Source organism: Rattus rattus, chromosome 4 (assembly GCF_011064425.1).
Source record: "Rattus rattus isolate New Zealand chromosome 4, Rrattus_CSIRO_v1, whole genome shotgun sequence".
NCBI classification, from domain to species: Eukaryota; Metazoa; Chordata; class Mammalia; order Rodentia; family Muridae; genus Rattus; species Rattus rattus.
This window is the reverse complement of record NC_046157.1, coordinates 148,588,395-148,603,115: the sequence shown is the minus strand read 5'-3', so window position 1 is coordinate 148,603,115 and position 14,721 is coordinate 148,588,395. Positions and strand designations below refer to the sequence as shown.

The 14,721-nt window shown below is 51.1% G+C and overlaps 1 protein-coding gene across 1 annotated transcript; it reads right to left on the bottom strand.

Moving 5' to 3' along the window:
• Positions 1–1,372: 1,372 nt before the first annotated feature.
• Positions 1,373–9,779, bottom strand: Dnajb2 (DnaJ heat shock protein family (Hsp40) member B2). The gene is made up of 8 exons (XM_032901398.1): positions 9,271–9,779; positions 8,666–8,775; positions 6,994–7,047; positions 6,704–6,826; positions 5,208–5,273; positions 4,921–5,023; positions 4,695–4,765; positions 1,373–3,542 (listed from the first exon to the last, which is right to left on the bottom strand). The coding sequence occupies exons 1-8, from the start codon at positions 9,333–9,335 to the stop codon at positions 3,187–3,189; spliced, it is 948 nt and encodes a 315-aa protein (XP_032757289.1). The 5' UTR covers positions 9,336–9,779; the 3' UTR covers positions 1,373–3,186.
• Positions 9,780–14,721: the final 4,942 nt, after the last annotated feature.

The window sequence follows — 14,721 nt, the reverse complement described above, 5'->3', positions numbered from 1 at the left end:
AGACACTGGCTACAGAGGCTGGCTGTCCTTGGTTTGAAAACGTGGCTGGCAGGTTCCAAGGTACCATGCACGGATTTATCTTCATAAAACCATGACCAATAATCCCTCGTGCACAAAAAGATTGCAGCATGACCCTAGCTAGCCCAGGCTGTAAAACTTTTATGTAGTGGAGGCAGGATTCAAGCCTGGGCAGCCATCCTTCACACAGCCTGTCCTCCCAGTTCTTTTTTTTTTTTTTTTTTTTTTGGTTCTTTTTTTTCGGAGCTGGGGACCTGGGGACCAACCCAGGGCCTTGCGCTTCCTAGGTAAGGCGCTCTACCACTGAGCTAAATCCCCAGCCCGTCCTCCCCAGTTCTTAAGCTGCGTGTGCCCTTCAGTCTCAGAAATGACATTTGTGTCACACAGGATTGAGCTGGGGGGGGGGCTGGGGAGACCATCCACCCACTGCCTGCCACATCTCAGGACATAGATACCACAGCCAGTTCTTCCAGTGAGGTGCTGGGGCAGGCCACACACTGTCCCCTTACCCAGCCTCTCTGCCCTTTACTCTTAAGGTAGCACTTGTGCTCTTCCCCAAGGAGCCCTTGGACAGTGAGTCCAGAACAGAAAAAATGAACTGAGATGGAACCCTGAGTTCATTTGGGCCTAGGGCCATTCTTATCATGCTGGAGTTAAATCTGGGATGAGGAACAATGCCCTTCTACCGAATGATGTTGAAGCTTAGCTCCAATGGTCTACAAGACAAAGGCCCCCAGTGGGCAAAGCACCATTTCTGCAAGGCCCAGCAGATGCTCTGGATAGGGCCTTGGAATCCCCTCAGGGGTGACTGTTGCTTTAGCTTCCAGAAGTCTGCTAGGCCCTTTGACTCCAGAGTTTGAAGCTGACAGTGAATTCTGGGCTGAGGGAGCCAGGGCCACAGCCTCTTGCAGAACAGCACATAGGTGCTGGTCCTGTGGTTAGAGATGATACGTGGGGAGGAGCTCCTGGTTCCTTCATCCCTGGGCCTGGTCACTGGGGAGGGTGGCTTCTGGATCACATCCGCTGGAGGGGCTTACTCCTGAGGGACTTGGGCATCATCACCTGAGTTGCTTCCAATCAAGCTTAACTTAGTGTGGGCCTAGCTGTGCTGTAGAGAGTCAAAAGTAGGTCGCCTTACAAGAGGGAGCCTCAAGGTAAGGCTAGTTGTGGGGCCCTGAGAGGGAGGCCAATAATAAGCATTTTTTCTCATCACATGACACATTTGGGGAGGATAACCTGGTTTTGTGCCTCCAGTTACTGGGCCTGAAGGAAGGCGTAAGGCCTGAAGTGTCATCTAGTAGTTCTGGGGTCTCTCTCGAGCCATCACGGAAAGGAGGAACATGGGACACAGAGCTCTCAAAACTCAGCTTTATTTGCCTCCATTTTCCCACAGTCTGAGCTCAGCTCATCTGGCTTTGATGGGTCTCAGAGGCCCAGTGTTACAGAGGCCGGTCACAGCCTGCTCCACCAATCCCCTTGCTGGCCTTGGGCTCCCCAGGCAGGAGGACAGGTGGCTCATGGAGGATGAATTGATGATAAGAAAGAGTGGGCAGCAAGGTCAGAGGTCAAAGAAAGCCATTCAAGCAATATGTCCGACACTCCCTCTGCATGCCAATCCTTGCCATACACACTCCAGCCAAGGCAGCCTTCTCTCCCACATTCTGCCAGCCCACAGCCGTCCAGGACCATGCCCTATCTACTCAGTCCACTGCCCCATTAGCTCATTCCTTGGACCCTAGGTTGCCCAAGGGAAAACAACCTCTCTCAGATGCTACATGAATCTGCTCGCTCCAACCTGGGTCTAGCAAGAAGGAACTAAGGTTCTGGTCATCTACAATTCTCACCACCCCTGCCAGGGACAAAATGAAAGACAAGATCTTCCAATTAGAGAAGTTACAGACTAGCCAGGGTTGGAACTACAAATCCCAAGAAGCTCATCTTTGTAACTGAGCAGCTCTTCCCCTGGGATAAGAGCTATAAGAACCGAGGCCAAGGTGCATTGCACTCTGGGACTTGAAGTCCACCAAACACAGCACTAAGCACCCAGGGAAGAGAGTTAAGAGGCCAAGACTACAGATGCCTCCCACTCAGTCCCCACCCGCCACCCCAGCCCCCAGCTCTACACTCAGCATAAATGAGGGAGAGGAATGTAGTGATCCCTCCTAGCACATTGGGGAGGGCGCTGTCCTGTTGGAACTGCAGCAACTCTGTATCCAGGATATCCAGCTCAGAACACATCTGGGGAGAGAGCAGGGGTGGGTGACAGGAGAGAGGGTCAGCTGCAAGCAGATGGAGGATGGAGCTGAGCATGCACTCCTAGGCCAGCCCCTCAGCTCTGATGTGTGATGGGTGGGCAGTACAAATACAGTCCCCACCTAGGCCTCCCTCTGGGTCACCCTGGCCCTATCCCACCTCTCCAGGGACAGCCAGCCTCACCTCTGCCTAGTCCTATGGCCAGGGCAGGCTGAGGCAGCAAGAAGAAGGGAAGAGGAGTTGACTCTGGTTGAGACTCTGGAGGGCTGAGAGGCTTCCACCCTACCTAGCTAGCCTCCCCAGAAGATTTGGACCCACTGGCCCCAGCATCTTCCTGGGCTTCAAAGAGAAGGAGAAGGGAGACCTAGCCAAGCAGCAATGAAAGCAAGCGTTGCAGCCGAAGGGTGGGCGTTGCAGAGTGGAGTGGGAGGAAGGCAGCACCAGAGGGGAAACGAGAGGGTGGGTGAGAGCTCAGGTCTACACAGAAACCGGGAGGGCTGCATCTGGCCAAGGACAGCAGAGGCTCCTTGGCCTGTGCTGTTCTCTGGGGGAAGCTCAAGCTCAGAGCATGCCAGGCCAAGTCCTCCTTCCTCGACAGCATCAGCCACATAAACAGCAGGAAAAGACTTGGGCACCCCAAACCCACTAATGTCCTTCAGCAGTGTCTGATCCGACCAGTGCCTCTGAGCTCCCCAGGCACTGGTCTGCCCATCCCCCAATCTGGGCTTTACCCAGGGACCTGTCAGCCCTGGACAGAGTACAGCAAATCTGTCCACAATACAGGTGGACACGGGAGGGAAACTTGTGGAGGGACAGAGTTTGGAATCCTGCAAGTCAGGCCACACTATTCTGCACTCCAGACAGTGACCTGGACTCTGAGTTGGGACCTGCATCAGTCCAGGATCGGCCTGGCTCTCAGAGAATGAGGCAGCGAGAGGCCTTCTCCTCTGAGGACGGGCTGAGTTTGGCTGCCTCGCCCCTTGCCCCCTTATGCGTGCCCCCCACATCAGGGTCTTGGTGCTGGGCCTTGGGCTGCCCATGCTGTCCTTGCTGTGCCCCCCGCCCACCTGCTGGCTTCTGCCCAGACGCCTCCATCTCTGACAGGCTGTAAGCCATGGCAAGCTGCATGTCCTCATCCTCAGAAAGGTCGCTGTCAGGAGGACGAGAGAGAGAGGTCGGCCGGACCTGCATGACCCCCAACCTAGGGGTGATTGAAGGCTGCTGCTCACGACGGCTCAGCTCCAAGCCTAGTGCCAGGTCATCTGGGACACCTGCAAGGGCCAAAGCCAAGTTAGAGCACCGTGTAGGTCCCTGACAGCCTCTCTGGGACTGGCGCCCATACACTGGGTTACAAGGTTATCCAGCACATTCCCTGTCTGCGACCCAGGAATGAGGAGATTGACTACACACACAAAGGTTCCAGTGACTAAAGACAGCCCGTGTAAAGTACTTGTTGGAGTGCACAGTGTCGACAGGTAAGTGGCTGGCCACCCTGACTGATTGTTGGACTGACCCAAGCAGCCTGGCACGCACAAGGCTCTGTCTCGCACTCTAGGACTGGATTTTGATTCCTGACTTGATTTATCCCTTTTGTTTGGTAAGCAGTAATTTGGAAGTGGGGCCATTTATACATGCTTCAGCTCAGGCCTCTCAAATAGAAACTGGTGAATATGCTTGGCAATGGTGGTGTATACCTTTAATCCCAGCACTTGGGACACAGAGGTCGGTGATTTGGGAGCTCAAGGTCAACCTGGTCTACAGAGTGAGCTCCAGGGAGCCAAGCCTACTCAGAAAACAAAACAAAACAAAACAGAAAACTGCCACTACCACTGGATCTGCATGGCTTTACTCCTGCTATGTCAAGAACACAGGAGGGGGCTGGAGAGATAGCTCAGCGGTTAAGAGCACTGACTGCTCTTCCAGAGATCCCGAGTGCCATTGCGTGGCTCACAACCATTTGTAACAGGATCCCATGCCCTCTTCTGCTATGTCTGAAGACAGCTGCAATAGACTCATATAAATAAAAATAAATACATTTTTTATAAAAACAAAAGTAGGTAGGTAGATCATAGACAGACAGACATTGACCTTTGGCCTCCACAGGTGCATCATGGGCTCATGCAGAGTGTACATCACACACACATGAGACACATGCAGAGAGGGGAAATGACAGAGGGAGAGGGAGAGGAAACCCCACAGTGGCACTGTGGGCATGCATGTCCTTATACAGTAAAGTGCGGGCTCAGGCTGTAGCTGGAAGGTAGAGTTTGCCTAGCATGTCTAAGACTCTGGTTCAATGCCCAGTACCACACAGACTGAAGGGCCTTGCAACCAAGGCATCCCACTAATGATGCAGTCTGCTGCAACGGACTCTTCTTCTCCTGCTAACCCCAGCCCAGGAGGGAGGAGGCGGCGCCACTCACCATTGATTGACACTGACTTCAGCTGTCCATCCTCTTCCACTTCTACCCGCTCCTGCCCGTTCTCCATGATTCTGTGGAAGATGGCACAGTTCAGTCAGTGACCAGACACTGGTCCAGGCTCTGAACGGTATACAGTAGCCAGGGCAAGACTCCATGTTCACATAGTCTTGCTTCTGTGTCTCATCCCCAGCCCCTCCACCTGTATGGCCACAAAAGGAGAGCTCACCTGCGTGTGGTGATGCGGCGGCCTTGGACAAAGGTTGTGGACGTAGAAACAGAGCGGAAAGCACCAGCCCTCGGGCTGAAGGAGAAAGACGAGGAGGAGAAATCTGGCATTGGGACAGATGAGGCAGAGAGGAGGTGATGAGAGGGACTGTTGGCTACTTACCACCGTCACTGAAAGCCAGGGATCTTGGGGGCCTCACTCAAACCTGTCCAGACTAGCCAAAACAGAACCAATTCCCAGGACTCTGAGACTCAGGGTTTGCAAAAATGGACAGGGACAGTGCTTACCAGAGTTGCGAGGAAAGGCGGAAGAGAAAGCAAAGAAAGGGCCGGTGAGTCGGGAACCCTGGTCATCTGCAAGAACATTAGTGGTAAGGAGCTTGCTTCCAAACCCTGTGTTTGCCTTAAAGCCTAGAAATCAAGCGGGTACACAACCTGAGGCACTGCTGGTGTCTGCCGTTCTGGGTTGTGTAAATTTACAAAATGCTTTAAGGTTATTGTTTTTTGTTTAAGATGTATTTATTTATTCTGTGCATGTGAGTACACTGTCCCTCTCTTCAGACACACCAGAAGGCATCAGATCCCCATCACAGATGGTCGTGAGCCACCAGGTGGTTGCTGGGATTTGAACTCAGGACCTCTGGAAGAAAGAGCAGTCAGTGCTCTTAACCTCTGAGCCAATTTACAATTTTTTTTTTTTTTGGAGCTGGGGACCGAACCCGGGGCCTTGTGCTTGCTAGGCAAGCGCTCTATCACTGAGCTAAATCCCCAACCCCAATTTACAAATTTTTAAACTCTTTTTTTTTTTTTTTTGGAAAAAGGGTCTCAGTATCAGTAGGCCAGGCTAGCCTCAAACTTAAAAGATAAAAATGACCCTGAAGCCCTGATCTTGGGCCTCCATCTCCCACGTTTAAAGTTCTTTTGGGGTTTTGAAATAGGTCCTCACTGCATAGTTCTGGCTGGCCTGGAAATTGCTATGTGGAGCAGGCTAGCCTTGTACCTCTGCCTCCAGGGATTAGAAGTGTTCACTGTCCTGGGCAGCTCTCAGTGCTGGGATTTTAACAGGCACGTGCAATCATGCTTGTGGAAGGAGTCTTTTTTTTTTTTGGAGCTGGGGACTGAACCCAGGGCCTTGCGCTTGCTAGGCAAGAGCTCTATCACTGAGCTAAATCCCCAACCCCGGAAGGAGTCTTTTAATCAACAGATTTACCTTCGTGCTTTATTCTATGGTGCTAGGGACTGAAACCCGTGTCTTGGACATGCTAGTCTGGCCTCTGCCACTGGGCTCCTTCCTAGCCAGCCGGTTGTGCCAATTACTTGTGTGAGCCTAAGGTAACTAATATGCTTCCTTTTTCTCATCTGGAAATAGGGGTTAAAACGGCTCACCTCTCAGGATTTGCAAAAGGTCTTACGGGATGTAGAATTCTTGGCGCGTGTTATTCGTTAAAAAAAAAAAAAAAAGGTGTCTGTTGTTATGTGTAATGGTGCTCACAGTGGTCACATGATGCTTTCGAGTCTTGTTCCACTGGTGGCTGTTGTGGAGGCTTAACAATGTGTTCTTGTTGTCATTTAATAAGGCCAGTCTGTGAAGTGTCACTGGTGTGTCACGTGAGTCCTGCCATGTGTGAGGTTCTGTCCTAGCTTTCCCTGGACTCCCGCCTACAACCTCAAATCTTCTGTTTGTGAAATTCCAACTCTGTCTCTGGCTCTAGCCTGAGAGATTCCCCAAAGGAATCCAGAGGACAGGCTGGAGGAGGGAGTTGAGCAACCCTGAGTCTACGTACCAAAGAGCTCCGAAAAGGGGTCTCCACTCCCGAAGAACTCCCGGAAGACTTCCTCAGGGCTACGGAAGGTGAATGTGAAGCCAGGCTCCATACCACCAGTTTCCGATCGAGAAGGACCACTTCCTGGAGGACAGTCAGGATGAGGAGGGGGCTTAGTGCATACATATGGCCCTGAGCCAGGGGATCCCACCCAAGGCATGGCCAGGAATCTTAGAAAGAGCATGCTCTGAAAGAATTTGTCTGCCCCACCCCCACTTCCATCCTGGCACCCGACCTACCACTCCACCTACCTGCCCCCGTCAGCCCTTCCCGGCCATAGCGGTCATAGATCTCCCGTTTGTGCTCTAGAAGAAGAGACTCGGTCATTCCTCCCTTTAGGATAGTTATCTCCCCTCCTGGGCTAGGACAAGCTTCAGAAAATGCAACTTGGGAGATGGCAGGGTATCCTGGGGAGCATGATTTCAGCAGCTGGCATATCTGCTAATAGCACCCACTCCAAGCCATGGAAAGAATTAAAGGACATAACTCACCAAACTGCCTAGCTCAGTACCTAACACGTAATGCAGTAAATGTAAGCTAGGGGCTAAGGTAGAGCTCAGTGATAGAAACCCTACCTGACAGAAACAAGACAAGACCCTGGGTTCAACACCCAGCTCCACACAGATAAGAAATGTCAACTAATTATCCTATATTATTATAAGTAGGCTTACCCTAATCAGTGAAGCCCCTTCTACAGAAACCAGCTAGGACTGCAACCAAAGCATGCACCACCCTTCCCTGATAGAGCGGCTCTCTTTTGGAAAACTCTTCTCAGTGTGTTACCTGTCTCTGCACATAGCTGGCTACTGTTGGTCTTCTTTGACCAGAACAATAGACCACAGGAGGAGTTTAGGGTCTCTTTGTCCTCCACTGTCTCCCTAGGTCCCTGAAATCCCCAGCACAGTGAATTTAGGGGATATTTTCAGGGATCACTTGTGGGTTTTGGTTTTGTGATTTAAGACAGGGTCTCATTCTGTATCCAGGCTGTCCTTAGCCTCTCTGCAGTCATCTTGCCTCCTCAGTGCTGAGGTGACAGGTGTGACCCACCACCCACATCTAAGAAATATATTTCTAAAGATACTGTTCACGGGGCCCAGGATGGTCTTGAGTTTGATATGTGGCCAAGGGAAGACCTTGAACTTTTGGTCCCCTTGCTTCCATCTTGCGTTGCTAAGATTTCAGGCATGTACTACCATGCCTAGTTTATGTGAGGCTAGGGATCAGACCCCAGGCCTTGCGTATGTTACCAAAGCACTCTGCCTCCAAAGCGACCACCTCCACTCTTGGTGGTTGTTTTGAAGTTTGTTTACTTATTGAGACAGGGCCTTTGACCATAACATCCTCCTGCCTTACCTCCTGAGTGCTGGAATTAGAGCCGTGTCTAGTCAGAACGTTTTCTGAATGAAAGAATGACAGACCTGGGTCTGGAATTACGGTTTGCTTTACATGCGCAATGCCCTAGGTACACTCTTAGGCACAGAAAAAAAAATTCACCTATCCGACCTAGACTCATATTCTAGCTCAAGAAATGGGCAAATTATCTCATCTCTCTCAGTCTCAGTTTACCAGCCTATAAAATGGGGATGATAAGCCTGCCTGGCAGGAAAGCTGTAGCCTTTCCTTTTTTTTTTTTTTTTTTTCTGGAGCTGGGGACCAAACCCAGGGCCTTGCGCTTGCTAGGCAAGTGCTCTACCACTGAGCTAAATTCCCAACCCCAGCTGTAGACTTTTCTGACCAGGACCCCAAGTGCTTTCCAGGATCTGGGAGACAGGCATGACTTGCCCTGTAGGAAGAGGCAATTAAATGCTGCCTTAGATAAAAATCATGGAGGAGGTGGGATGGAGGCTTGGCTTTAGGAAGGAGTACGACGAGTGAATGGAAGCAGGGGGGACATGCTGGTCCCTGCAGGACCCCAAGCCTTACTGTCAGATAGTACTTCATAGGCCTCTGCCACCTCCTTAAATTTTTTCTCAGCAAACTCTTTATTATCCGGGTTCTTGTCTGGGTGCCACTGCAGAGCCTTCTTTCGGTACCTGCAGGAAGTGAGTGCAGAGGGAGGATCAGGGGACTGAAGCAGGCTCTTCCCACCTGACTACCCTCTCTGCTTAGTCCCAACACCCTTTCACTGCCCCATTCCTGAATACCCCAAGACTGCCACCATGTATTCAGGGGTTTCTCTCCCTGCGGTGTGCCAGGGATGTGTAAAGCCCCTACCCTAAGCCCTCTCTCGGGGTTCATAAGATAGAGCTATCTATAGCCACACAGAGAATGGGGACACTGGACTACCCCATAGAACCTGGACATTTTAGCGCTGCAACCTGGGCAAGCCCACATGTAGGAGTTGGAGAAGGGGGAACTGGGTGCATAGGGGGCTCTAAAGAAGGTCAGGTTTAATTCCCTTGCTGGACTTGGTCTTCGTACTTTCCCAAGGGTCTCCTTCCTCCCTTCAGCCAGCCCTGGCCCCTGGCACTCAGGGGGGGCGGGGAACAAGGGTCAGAGCCTTTCTGTAACACAGCCGAGGCACTTACGCCTTCTTGATGTCATCAGGGGACGCACTCCGCGGTACGTCTAGAATCTCGTAGTAGGATGCCATGGCAACTCAGCCGTCAGGCGGCCCTCCTCCAGGCTGCGGGAGAGAAGGGGTCAGGCCGACCGAGGCACCGCAGCTCCCTGCGGCCGCAACCCCCGGCAGGCAGAAGACACTGCGAGGTGGAATCCGGCCGGGGAGCCACGCCTGCGGCCGGTGACTAGGCTTCTTCGCAGCCTTTATCTGGTCCCGCAGGCCGATGCCCAGGGCTATCTCACCGCAGGCGGGGGGAGCCCTACCCGAACCCCCTAACACCAGTAACCCGATCGGAGCCCCCAACCTGACCCAGCCGGGGCCGCACCTCCACTGCCGGGAGTCCCGCCCCTGCCCCCCGCGGGGGAACCGCCTAGCACCCGCTGCCCCGCTCGCGGCGGCTGCGTACGACGCGCCAGGCTGGGTTGTGTGCGCAAGCATGCGTCAGCGCCGTGGAAACTACTAGAGACTCAGAGAGGGCCGGCTCGGCCGGTCACACGAGGGGGGCGGGGTGGGGGGCGGTGGCGCTGCAGGGGCTGCTGGGAGATGGGGGCGGAGCCGTTTATTTTAGTTTTGTACCCGGGCGACGTCATTCCCAGGTGGGACTTGAGAGGCTGAAGTCTGTTACATCCTTCCAGCCATGACGCAGTCTCTCAAACACAGGCACAGGGGCGATCCGCAAGCCAGGTGCTGGCCCCCCGTCGCTGGCCTCTAAAGGTGCTTCATGATCCTTGAGTACCCTCCCCACAGGTCATCACCCCCAGGACTCACGAGTCTCCTCTGGGCCCAGCTCCTCCCCTTCTTCATAGCCTAGCTCCAGCCCCAAGTCTTCAAAAGAGGCTGCTCTGGCTCTCCTGAGTAGGTCAGACCTGCTTTTTATAGAGTCTCGTGGCATTTCCTTCTCCACGCTTGTCAGAGCCACAAATTAACATTTATTTGAGGATCATCTACCTCCCCCAGTAGAATGTAAATTCCACAAGGTAAGAATTGTGTGGTGGTTGTCATTCCCTTAATCTTTATCCGGACTTGAAAAAATACCAGTTGGACTGCTAAATAATACTTGGAAGACTTTTAACATTTTTTTGACCTAGAGAGGGTAAGGTAGAAGAGCCTAGTAAAAGGAAATTAGTAGACTCAAAATTTCTCTTCCACAGCTGATCCTGAATAGAACTATTCAACCTCAAAATGATTTCTGGATTCAGACCTCAGGAAAAAGGGAACCTTCGAGAACTGGGTCTTGTTTTATTCCATCTGGGCATTAGTATACTATGTTCTGTTTAGTAGATGCTGCCAGAAAGTACTAAGAATGTCAGGCTATGGTTATAGCTTAGGGGTAGAGTGCTTGCCTAGCAGACATCAGACCTTACTTAGCCTCAATTCCCAGCACTGGGGGAGGGATAAAGCCGGCACAGAATGTGACCTCTTTCCCCCTCCCCCCAGTCCCTGCTAAGACAGCAGCCTGTCAGCAGAACCCACTGGGAAACTCGGGTCTCTGAGAACAGGGAGACCTGACCTTGCGATCTGATGCTGCTGTGTGACTTGGGAACTTCCAAGGACTGTTTCCCTCCTTAAATATAGGTAGCACCTAGAGTTGCTGAAAATCTAATCAAGCGTGGTTTATAGAAGGTGTTATTAGCGTGATGCTTTCAGATGTCACACGTAACCTAAGCAGTAATGGTTGTACGAGTCCAGGAAGTGTTCCAGGACAGGTGACCTGGGGACATCTCATCAAAGCAACATTTTGGTCATCACCCAAGAGAAGGCAGCAGCAATCATTTTGTCCCCTTTTCCTGAATCCCACCTTCTGAACCCCTGCCTATATATTTGGAGACTTCCCACCTACACGTAGGGAATTCTGTTCATTTCAGCCCTAATGAGAGATGAGGTATCCACCACAGAACCTTGAGGCTCTGGCTTCCTGGTCTAAGGGTGCAGACACAAGACAAGTTCTGTCAATGAGAATCACTGGTAGGTGGACAGAGGCAGAGAGCGAGGAAGGCGAAGGTGGCTAAGAATTTATTTCTGTGTGGTGTGGGCTGCCGTGAGTCCTGCAGCGGCCTCTTGTGCCTGGAGGAGGAAGTGTCAGTTCCCATGCTGAGGACGGATGATCACTGTCAGGAGGGAGGGGACAGGGCTGTCTGACCTCCTTTGAAGCTGCTGTTTGAGGTTTGGCTGCCAGCCCTGCGTTGACTGAATCGATGTGAGTTCCATACGTTGCTGATTTGAGGTTGATCTAGTGGCGGGAAATGGTTGGTTTAGTTCTCTTTGCTTTATTTCGCTGTTGGTTTATTTACTTGAGTTAAGCTTCTGCTGTTTGCAGTAGGAGTCCTGATTCACCCAACCACCAAGTACTTACATTTGGTTTCAACAAACCAAGAGTAAGTAAATTACTCCAAAATCTTCCAAGTTTTTGCTGTTTTCGTCTTCTCTCATCTTAACACACAGCAGTCTAGCACCTACCAGGTATGTGACATTAAGAAAAGCCAGGCTGGAGAGATGACTCAGTGGTTAAGAGCACTGACTGTTCTCCCAGAGGTTCTGTCCCCCACATGGTGGCTCAGAACCATCTGAATGGGATCCAGTTTCTCTCTTCTGGTGTACTCACAGACATAAATCTTTTCAAATGAAGAAGAGTAGAAAAGCTGGTGAGGTGACTCGGTGGCAGATGGCTCAGGGGTAAAAGTACTTGTCACTAAGCCTGATGACCTAAATTCAACTCCCGGGAGAAGAGAACCAGTTTCCACACGTTTTCCTCTGATCTTCACTTGGGTGCTCTGGCTCAGGCGATCCCACATACATGGACACGTGCACGTAATAAACATTGCACGTTCTGAAGTCTAAACAGAAGGCTGAGGAAGGAGGACCGCCTCAGGTTCAAGGCCAGCCTAGATAGTGAGTTTCAGACCAGCCTGGACTGCAGAGTGAGGAGTGAGGACCTGTCTACACAAAGGAGAAAAAGGGGGGGGGGAGAATGCACAAAGGATATGCATAAGCCCAGAGGCTGAGACAGAAGGATCAAAATTAGTGGCCAGCCTGGGGCTATGTAACCACTAGAAAAAGATTTATACCTTGACAAGATAAAGATAAAAACCAAAGGAAAATGTATGGAAGAAGCAGATAAAGGCTTACTTTTCTTTGTTCACAAAGAAAGTCAAAGAAACCAAGACAAGGGTCTTGTGACCTCAGTTTCCTCAAAACATGGGATTATGCTTTTGTGCCCCTCCTGGGTGTAGCGGGTAGGATTGAGTTTATTTCAGATTATTCATTACAACTGCCTATTCTCTGTTTATGTGCTTCGATGGAAAAACGTTTTCTGTCAAATGTGGCCCGTCTACCACCTGCGGCTTGCCCTGGTGACTGTACACTTTCCTGACGTGACTTAACCCTCAGAGTATAAATTGATGCTCTGAATAAAGTTGGCCATCGCATGAGTCTTTACTCTGCCTCGTTTATCAGCTCCATTCTCCCAGGTCCTACTGCCTCTAGAGTGGTAAATGGTTCGAAGAATGTTGGGACAAGGTCTGCTGTAGCCAAGGCTGGCCTCTAAACTCAAGCCTTGAACTCTGATCCTCCTCTCTCCATCTCCCCGGTGTTGGATTTGCAGCTGTGAGCCACCATGCCTCAAACCCAATGCAGTTTTGTAAATTAGTAAAGGTCAAGAGGAGGAAATACCGGCTTCTACTTCAGGAAAAGATCTTCAGGCCCATCATAGCCAGAGTTCTAAACAAGAGCTTCAAGAAAGCATTTTGAATGACTGACAGTGTTCAAAAAGCTTAACACAAAGGCAAGGCTGTGGGCACAGCTATGTCAGGCATTTGTGGTGGGAGAGGTGGTAAGTGGGGTTACTTATGCCTTCAAGCTGGGCACTTGGGAGGCAGAGGCAGGTGGATCTCTGAGTTGGAAACCAGCCTGGTTTACAAGAGTTCCAGGATAGCCAGGGCTACACAGAGAAACCCTGTCTTGAAGGAAAAAAAAGAGAGAGAGAGAGGGAGGGAGGAGGAGGAGGAAGAAGGGAGGAGGAGGAGGAGGAGGAGGGGAGGAGGAGGAGGAGGAGTGGGGCCGGAGTCGTGGCAGAACATACCTTTTAAGCTCAGCACTCAGGAGGCAGAGGCAGGAAGATCTCTGAGTTTGAGGCCAGCCTGGTCTACAAAGCAGGAACTACTTAGTCTGACTCAGCAAACCAAAAATAAAAACCAAAATGAACAAACAGTGGAAATTTTGTCAAAAACAGACAGGGACTGGAGAGACGTATGGTTCAGAGCCCTCGCTGCTCTTACGGTGGACGGTGTTTGGATCCCAGTTATCCACACTAGGTAGCCCCAAATACAACCAAGAGATCTGATACCCTCTTCTGACCTCCATGGGCACTGGTATGCATAGGTGCACACAGAGACACACACAAATACACATTGCTTCTTAAAGTACGTCTTATTTGGTTTTTCATATCAGAGTTCTCTGTGTAGCCCTGGCCGTCCTGGAACTGACTCTGTAGACCAGGCTGTCCTTGAATTTAGAGATCTGCCTGCCTCCTGGGTGCTGATTTAGAGTCATATACCACTGTGCCAGGCAAAAAAAAAAAAAAAAAAGAAAAATCAGGTGTGGTGGAACCTACCTGTGTACTGCCAGCGCCTAGCAGGAGGATCAGGAAATGAAGGCCAAATTGGATTACATAACAAGATCCTGTCCCAGAAGAAAGGAAAAAAGATAAACCAGAATAATGTTAGGTTCGGAAGCTGCCAAGAGGAGAATCAGATATTATCGGATTTCACAAAAGGCTGTTGGTACCTTCTGAATCCTGAAGCACGCGCTCATAAGTATTCAAACACACAAAGCTAGACCTAGCTGGGGAATTAGGGCAATGACAAGAAACTACATATGAAAAGCCATAAAATCACAGACTTGGGCTACTAGTGCCAAGTGCCAATGAGTCACAGGGACAGATAGGAGATTGGACCAGCCAGTGAAAGGAAAGCGTCAAGGTTCTAGATGGTTCTGGATGTCTGTGACCTAAGCAGGAAGGCGTGGCAACAGCAACCCCAAGGGAGGTGGAGTTTCAGAAGGAGATGGACAAGAAATACACCTTCAGAGACAAAGACATATTCCTGACACAGCAGAGGCGAGGTCCAAGGCGGGGAACCTGCCTCCTGAGTCTACCTGCAGGAGGTAATTGCACAGGGACTTTAGAAGGACTGGGGATGAAAGCATTTCCTTGCATTGAGGAAGTCCCCTGGAGCCAGGCTGGGTGGTGCTCACAGCTGCCCTAAGGGAGCTGGGTTATTCCCTTTCCAGACTTATACCCCGTCCCACCCAGGCCTGTCAGTGCCTGCCAGTGGGACCATGGGGGTGTGTGTCCTGGCTAGGACACAGAACTGGAAGGAGATAGCCGTAGAGACAACCAGGGTGGGCTGGCTAGAACACC